General features: G+C 34.2%; 1 protein-coding gene across 1 annotated transcript in view; it reads left to right on the top strand.

Annotated features, from left to right (window-relative positions):
• Positions 1-3,303: 3,303 nt before the first annotated feature.
• Positions 3,304-9,446, top strand: part of Hs2st (Heparan sulfate 2-O-sulfotransferase) — a 91,647-nt gene continuing 85,504 nt past the window's right edge. The window contains exon 1 of the mRNA XM_090396688.1: positions 3,304-3,864. Coding sequence (XP_090252814.1) covers positions 3,687-3,864 — 178 coding nt within the window. The 5' untranslated portion in view covers positions 3,304-3,686. The remainder of the gene's footprint in view (positions 3,865-9,446) is intronic.

Below are 9,446 nucleotides of genomic sequence, written 5' to 3'. Positions count from 1 at the left end.
TTAAGAATTTTCTATATTTAGAATTGAATATTTGTACGACTGTCACTGAATTATGTTTTATTTATATTATTGATGTTCAGATGCACTGGTGTGTAATTTCTTCAGGATTTAATGATTCAAGTGTAATCTAGCGTAGCTAGTTATTTCCAACTCAAAACATACAGAATATTATCCAATTAAAACAGTTCTCTCATTAACTTTTTTTATCATTGTTAATTTGATCATTACAAAAATCGTTTTATAAAGTCCGTTACTCCTTCTTATCATTAATTATCAAAGAATTTTGATTTTCAGAATCTGGCATTTGTTATCGCTGCTTTCCATTATATCTTCCAATATTTCAAAGTAAGTGTCAAAATGGGGTATATGTGGTGTCGAGGAGAAATAGTACCTCTCCATTTGGACGGTCGCACATAATTGTGGTTCAGATGGATTGGTTCTCACTGGATACCCAACTCTCACTTATGGCTCCAAGAAGCTACTGTAAACTGGTAGCGGCCACACACCGGTAAACTGTCTCAACCCACAGGCTAAACTAAGTGAGGGTAGCCAGATATGGCAATGTCAAGCAGCGACTGAATTCAGTGAATCGACTGCAAACACCGTCTGTACTCCATGTAAGGAGCGGCTGAATTCAGGTCAAGAAGTGGTTGTTGACACTTCACGAAACTTGACTATTGAAACCGAATCAACTCTAACCAACCTAAAGATACATGCCGGCTCGATCATCGCCCGGTCAAACAAGGGTCGCGTTCACTATTAGGGAACCAAATTAGTGAAGGCGAAAAATAGGCCATTGGAACAAAACATCACCAGTAAAAACATAACAAGCATAGGAACATGGAATGTAAGAACTCTTCACCAGGAAGGAGCATTGGAAATACTGCTGCATGAATTAGACAACTACCAATGGGAAGTGATTGGACTCTGCGACCAGATGGACTGGAAAAGGAGAATTCCACCATGGACAGTACAAAATCTTTACTTCAGGCAGGGAGGATAACAAACACCAAGAAGGAGTAGCACTTATATTAAAACCAAGGGCTCAAAAACTCTCTATTGTCTTACAATCCTATCTCACCTAGGATAATCAAAGCAAGATTTAAAACATCAATCGGATCACTGACTATTATTCAAGTATAGTCATCAACTTCGACATCATCAGAAGAAGACATTGAGGAGTTCTATATAGATTTGCAAAAAGCAGTATGGCAGACATCAAGTCAAGATCTCCTAACTGTAATAGGGGACTAACACGCAAAAGTAGGCAAAGACTGGGATACCTGGCCAAGAGTAATCGAAAAGTTCGGGTATGGAGAAAGTAATGAACATGATGAAAGACTGCTAAACTTCTGCTCAAATAATAGACTAACAATAACCAACGCTCTATTTAAACATCCAAAACTCCAAAGAAAATGGGTATGTCATCCAGACAGACAAACCAAGAATATGATAGATTATATTATTGTAAACCAAAGATGGAAATCATGGATCTTAAATTGCAGATCCTTTTCTGCAGATTTTGGATCAAACCATAAGCTAGTATTAGCAAACCTAAGAATAAAGTTAAAATCTGAAAGCACTTTTAGAGTCAAAAGGAGACTGAGTGTAAAAAAACCTACAAGACAACAATATTCTAAGAAAATATCAACTAGAACTAGTTAAAAATCTGAAGGAACTACTAAAACAGAATATGAACATCGAAGAACATTGTTGCATATTAAAGGAAACAATATTAAAATCGGCAGAAAATACATTAGGTTACACAGAAAGAGAAAGTAAAAATGTTTGGATCTTGAATGAAGTAAAAAGGTTAAGCGATCAAAGGAAAAGCATGAAAATAAAACAGTACTATAACAGAAATGAATATAATAGATTAACCAGAGAAATTAGAAAACTAGTTAAAAGAGACAAGAATAACTGGTTAGAAGAAAAATGCAAAATGGCAGAGAAGCTATCAAAAGAAAATAAACTTCATTGATTATATAAACAAATAGACCAAATTAGTAAGACACAGACAACAAAAATTATAATGATCAAAAACAAAGAGGGAGAACTAATTGAAAGTAAAACAAAAAAGAATGGCCAAATGGGAAGAATACTTCAGAGATTTATATAATAAAATCAGCTCCCAGAATATAATATACTATTCTAGCCACTCAAATGGAAGAGGAAACAGATATCTTTAGCAAAGAAATAATAGCAGACTTGTTTCCTTTATACTGTTGGTTGTAATGGTATCAATTACAGCATTTGCGTCTAAGAGGAGCTGCTTTAGCTTAGATTGTTGTAAAGCTTTTAATGGTGGTAGTCTTATACGGTCGTTTATGGTGTTCATATGTTCCAATATCCCTGACTTCATTTTCCGCTGCACGTCTGTCAAAACATTCTGAGGTATGTCGTCAGTTTGATGTTTACTGAGTTGAATTCCAAAAAAAATGCACTACTTTGATATAGCTACCTCCTGGTGATTTTCTGTTAGTGGAGTTGTTGGTTTATTACATAACTCTTGCAGCTCAAGTTCAGTAAATATTTTGTTACGGAAAATGAAATTCTTTTGGTCCATAAGTGTTTGTTCTGTTATTGCAGATTCTGGGAATTTTTGTTTCCAAATTAAATGCATACGCTTTCTAAAACCTCGTTTTTCTGGTGTTGATCTGTTGAATTATTATTATTATTATTATTATTATTATTATTATTATGGGAAACTCCAAGGAGTCCTTAGACTCATCGAGGGAGACCCTAAACATGGTCTCAAGAACAACTATTCAGCTTCCACACACTATCTATCATACTTTGCCTTGAACTTATTTACAGTCCTGGTACCCACAATAGACTCTGGCAACTTATTCCACTCATTCACTACTCTCCAAGTAAAAAACCTAGTTGTAACACCTTTGCTAACCACAGTCTTGCCCAGTTTCCATGGATGGCCCCTAGTTCTCCCACCATCAGTCCTGTTCTGAAAAATATCCTCTGAATTAATCTTATAGAAACCTTTCAGTAATTTGAATTTTTTTGCCCATTTACAGCGCAAATGGGCAATCTATGTAAAGCCCAAAGTATTTTGCATGTATTAATAATAATAAAAGATATAAGTAGATATGACATAGGACTGACAATAATAATTTTGCATAATTGTAGACGTTCTCAATTGTATTAATTTAATTTGCGCTACTGCTTGTCTGAAATTGGGCTGTACGTTTGCGAATTACTTTTATTTATTTGGGTTATATCTTCTACTATTAAGTGTATCCGTCTGTCGTTTATAGTTATACAGTGAATCGGATAGGAAAAGGTGTAAGCTTTCTTATTTCTTGGCGTCGTTTAAGATTTCCTAGTAAGCTCTGTGTGTCTTCACGAAAGAATATGCTATTAGTAGTATGTGGTATAGGGATTGCTGCGTTTGTTGGTTGCTATGGGATTTTATTTTTTCATCACTGATTCGACTACGATTGATGTATGCACTGTGATGTTTCACTGCTTGTCTATACGGAAATTACTGGACCGTGTCACGAGTTTTATTTTTGCCATACGGTGAAATTTAAGTGTTGTTTTAGATGGATATGCTGAATTTCTCAAAGGATTATAATCATCATGTGACATTCGTTGTTTAATTAAGGATTATATCATCACTGATATGCCGTAAACATTTCTTAAAATGATGACTGTGGCTGCGTATTTCAATGGCCATTTACACGTTGAGGGGATGTTCGTATCAAGTTCGTTTGTTTTGTAATTTAAGAATGTGGCAGGCCAAACTTTTAGCAATTATAATCTGCACTGGATTGATATTGTTTGTAACGTTCTACAATCGTTTCGAATCGGAGATTTCGCGTCTGGATGAAGCCAGGAGGAAACTAGGTAATTAGAAGGAAAAAAAATAACTTATTTAGTATCTAATTTAGATTTCCTATAGTGTTAATTAAATGAACAATATCATGGAATTTTTTTGTAGTTTTTTTTTTTTTTAATTTTCCATGGCGCCATTGTTGGAATCCAGTGACCTGCAATTGTATATACTGTAAAATGTGATATATGAACATCTACTAAGTTGTGTGTGCGTGGGGGGAGCCTGGAGGTTTTCATCCACTACTTTGGCAGAACAAATGATCCTAGCGAAGCCATGATCTTTTTTTTTTTTTTTACTAGTGGGCTCATTTCTAACGATCAACAGTACTGTAGTTCTCCCATGATGTCTTCATGCAGTGTTAGTGTAACATTTGGTTTTACCACTTCTGTGCATTTATTGCTTGTATAACATGGGCTTCCATTTGTGATTCTCTGGTGGATAGGAATCTATGGTGCTGAATCTAAAACCCTTTGTGCACACATCCATCTTCATATTTACCATTGCCCTCAGGCACAGTCACATAGAAAACCTTTGGTTACATTTGTTAAAAAAAAAAAGAGAAACAGAAAACATGTCTCATGTAAATATACCATTGTTTCTAATGATCTATACTACAGGTGCATGGTCAGTAGAGAAAAATGTCATCTTTTTTTTTTTTTTCTTCGTAAGAGCATAGACTGATTGGCAAAGATCTTCTTCCAGTAATAATAAAACTTTATCCAGTGACATTATTATTATTATTATTATTTTATGCCTCCAGGGAGTTCAAGACTCATCGAGGGAGGGCACCTAATCTACAGCCCTCCATCTCTGCCACTCAACCTCATCATCTACACAAACACCATCTAATGTCCACCACCACAACTATTTTCACAGACAATCACAAACATCCATGCCCACGGCAGGATTCGAACCTATTGGCTGGAGTGCAGATACACTAATCACTTGGCCAACTAAGCCGGCAAAACATGCTTCAACATGCTCAAAGAAATATCATAGCAAGTGGTTGATTAGTTGGATGCTTTAAATTAGTCAAAGCAACTAAGGTTATGTGAGTTGTGTATTATGTCCATAAATTATGTGTTCTGGCTAGTTTGCCTGTTTTACTGGATGAAAAAACCCAAGTTTCCAAGAGAAAATTCCAACCTCTATATAAGACTAACTCACCTTCAGATGAAAACACCTGTTATAAAAGTTTCTTGCAACCTAGATTGATTTGAACCCAGATCTTTCCAACTACAGAAGCTATTGATCGTGATAGGTAGCAGCACTCAAGACAGGAACTCGAGGAAGTATCATTTATGATACTTCCTCTGAGTTCCTGTTTATTCCTCAACAACTGCAGAGGAAGTATCATTTATGGCAACAGCCCATAAAACACACAATTATCCTAGAAGGGCAATAAAAATGGGTTCTCTTTGGTATTCCAGAGGGGATATGTGTAGAACTTGAATGAGTACCTCGTACTGTGAGGTGCATTTTCATTATTAGGAATAGTATTCTTATGAAATAATAAGTAATAAGAAGTAACCCTTATGAAGTAATAAGATTCTTATTTTTGATAGATCAAACCTCCAGCTTCTTTATAAGTAGAATATCTCAACTGCTGTAAGTCTCCACATAGCTAATTCACTTGGAGGCTTAAATATTCGAAATGTAGGCATGCTGGCCTATTTTGCCAAGTGAATAGTGTTCTGCCCTAATCTACAATCTGTGGTTCAGATCTTTCCCTGGGCATGATTCAAACCACAGATGTTTGTGAATGTCTTTAAGTGGGAAATGAATTTCTTCTGGTGTGAGACCACCATGCTGCTTATTGGAGACCTGAAGCAGCTTCAAAAAGTTCAGTGATCCCTAGAGTTTTCAGATTATGTGAAAAAAAAGACCTTAGCCTAACTATAGTGCTAACTACTGTATGTTGTGGAAAGTTTTTTGTTTGGTTACAAAGTATATTATACTTGACAAGAAATTATGTTCTTTTAATCCATTACACAAGCAAACAGTTTGTGAGTGAGTGAATGGAATATCCGAGGCAATTGATGCAAAACAACAGCCTCTGTATACAGATGGGCTTGTTGTGATGGTAGTCCATGAACAAACTTTGTTTGCCTACACTTAGGTAAAGGATTAAAACCAAGATTGTACTAATCTACAGTTTGCCTTGCTAGGCATACTGTAGGTTAGTACCATTGGAGAACTGTTTATAACAACCATCACAAAAAAAAAAAAAAAAAAAAAAAAAAAAACGCAAGCCCAAACTGCATATCATTGTTTGTGAAATGCATAAACTGCAAGGGAGAATATCAAGCCTGCTTTCAGGCATACCATAGTTGGAAGGATGAAAACAAGATCAAAACGATCAAAACAGAACAGCTTATGTCGGGGTGGGGGGGGGGTAAAAAGTCCCGTTCAATCTTGTACATTCACTCTGGCTCATATTGGTGTTTTTAGGAAGGAGTTGAAAATCTAGTTTTTGAAATTTTGTATTTATTTTTTTTATGTGGCTCCCACCCACGAAAGATTTATTTGCGAACCTAGAGTACATTTGTATCATGAGTAGGTTAAGGATAAGGTTTTTTTTTTTCTCTTTTTATCGATTTTATACATATCTTTTGTACATTTTTTACCTGGTCTGGAAATCCTGCTCTAGAAAATGAACATGGAGACCTTCTTCAGGCCACTTCACAGGTATCTCATAAACAAGGCAGTGGTCTCACATTGCACATTGAAATCCATCTTCCACCTAGACATTTGCAAACATCTATGCTCACAGCAAGATTTGAACTCACAGCCTCTTGGTTGGAAAGCAGATTTGCTAACCATTTGGCAAACCAGGCCAATATAATGTAATAATTAAAATACTTTAGTATTTCTGTTTCCTTTATTCACCAATTAATCATCAGGGAATAGATGTGTACATATTGCCACTACATCAGTGAGAATAAATTGCATATGCCAAGAAATTATATTCTTGGTTTAATCCTTTATCCAAGTGTAAGCAAATAAAGTTTGTTTATATATATATTATTATTATTATCGAATAATACTTCACAGATTTTCTTTAGGATGTGCTTGATTGACTTTGCTTTATAGAGAATAACATGAAATTCTTTAATCATATCACTAAATTTTTTTCTTTATATAGTAATATACTGTTCTTTGCACTTTCACTTTCTTGGTTTCCCTGTATAATTGGTCATTACAAAATGAAATTAATAGTTATGATTTAAATTTATATGTATATATTTTCTGCATGATTCAGATATTATGATCCAATTTTTAAAGTAAGTGAACTTTTGCTTATATTCTATCATTCAAAATATGTATATGCACAAGCGTCAAATGTGAAATTTCATTTCCATATTTTTGCAAAAAAATTGAACTTTATTTTGCCTTTGATAATTTACCCCCCCCCCCCCCGGCTGCATCACTATCACAACACACCCAAAAACTGCTATGAAACATAGGTACAGTTTTTATTTAATTTGTTATTTTTCTCTAGTAACTGTTCCACATAACTTGAAATTTTTCGATACAGAACTCTGGTGGTGATTATTATAAATTATCTAATTATACATCAGAAATATACATATTATTTCCTGATTATTATAAATCAGGAAATTATGTGATATTGGATAATAGGTGAAATTAATATTTAAAATCACTGTCATCCTACAAATGCAATATCAGAATAAAGAAAGATGAAAAAAACCAAACAAGAAATTTCTGCCTGTAAAATATACAGATATTAAGAAATTAAAGACTTAATTCTGTATGTTAGTCAAGTAAATAATAGTTTAATATCAGACGTTTCACTGACTAATATCTGTCAGCATTTTCAAAGGATACACTGGTAAGCAATAGAAAGTAACAAAAACTAGGAAACTAACCGACAATTCTAAAAATTATATAAAGTTATCACTGTGCGTGATAACAATACAACACGTGATACAATACGCGTGTCGCAAGTAACAACGTTTTATTTGTTGAGATATTTATTGTAATTTTCATGAAAGTTCATTTCTGTTTGGTTAAATGATCCGATTAGAGTTTTCCATATATCTGGTAGGATTAGGCCTTGATTCTTATTTAAGTTACCTGTTGAATGGGTGACTGTAGCAGCTTCTTTGAATGTTCTGGAATGGTAGTTCTCTTCTATATAGGGCATATGACTCATATCCCATTCAATATTATGGTTGGTAGAGGCAAAGTGGGAAGAAAGGCCTGATATATCTTGTCTGTTATTCCTTACATAGCCTATGTGTCCCTTCTTTCTTGTTTCAAAACTTCTAGATGTCTGTCCGATGTAATTGATACCGCATGAACAGGGTATGCTATAAACTCCGGAGTATTTGTAGAAAGGATGACTATCTTTCGGTGATCTTATAAACTTTTGAATGGTCTCAATAGGTTTGAAGGTTACTCTGATATTATATGGTTTTAGAAGAAGAGCTAACCAAAAAGAAATGAACTTTCATGAAAATTACAATAAATATCTCAACAAATAAAACGTACTTGTGACACGCATATTGTTATCACGCACAGTGATAACTTTATATAATTTTTAGAATTGTTGGTTAGTTTCCTAGTTTTTGTTACTTTCTATTGCTTACCAGTGTATCCTTTGAAAATGCTGACAGATATTAGTCAGTGAAACGTCGGATATTAAACTATTATTTACTTGACTAATATACAGAATTAAGTCTTTAATTTATTAATACTAGTGGTCAAGAAAAAGGTCATGATATTCAGATATTGTTTTGAGGCTCTTTAGTGTGCTGCCTACTGGGCATGTTGTATTGTTCTGTTTCTCAGTGGTGGGAGGGTTAATAATCTCTGTTAGCTTACAGCATATTACTGGGCAGAAAGGAATATTAGTAAGTATATCCAAGACACAATTCATTTACGAGATGGCATTCAGGGTAAGAAAAGGAAACTTCGTGAGATGCAGAAAAGTTGGAGCATTCACCTTTTGAGCAGCTCTTGTTCTACCGATGAAGAGAGATATCTTTCTAGCTCTGAAGATAGCGATTCTGCCTGTACTTTAGACATGTCTTTGTGTAGAAAATGAGTGATCACCACTGAACGTACACCAGTTCATCTTGAAGTGGTGAATTTTTTAAGTTGTTTTTATAAACAGAATGATATATTGTTCTTTCAAAATGTCTAATAGTATATTTTCAAAGGAATAAAATATAAGAGGAACTGGAACTCTTTCCAGTTCCTTTTATAATTTATAATTGTTTTTATAACATGCAGAATGCCTTCAGAGTTGCTTATAGTACATTTTCGAAGGAATAAAATAAAAATAGGGATAACCATTGGGAGTATCTCATGCCTTCTCTGTGCAAACTTTTTTTACTATATCACATTATTACTATATGTAGGGAAATTAACATCAGAGATGAGACTAAATGTTTTTTCAAGCCTCCAGCAAACTGAGTGATGGCCTTACAGTGTGCTTTATTGCAGAACCAAATCATAATTATATCAGATGTTATAATGGCAAAAATAGTAAGAAAAAAATCATTTGCACTTTCTTTTCAAAACACAAAGAAAGAACATTGTAAATTCACCCAATGAAAAAGAAAAT

Source organism: Typopeltis vanoorti, chromosome 8 (genome assembly GCF_054136105.1).
Source record: "Typopeltis vanoorti isolate ZY-2024b chromosome 8, IOZ_Tvanoo_1.0, whole genome shotgun sequence".
Lineage (NCBI taxonomy): Eukaryota > Metazoa > Arthropoda > Arachnida > Uropygi > Thelyphonidae > Typopeltis > Typopeltis vanoorti.
Note: the sequence above shows the minus strand (reverse complement) of the source record. Positions and strands in the feature narration are given on the sequence as shown.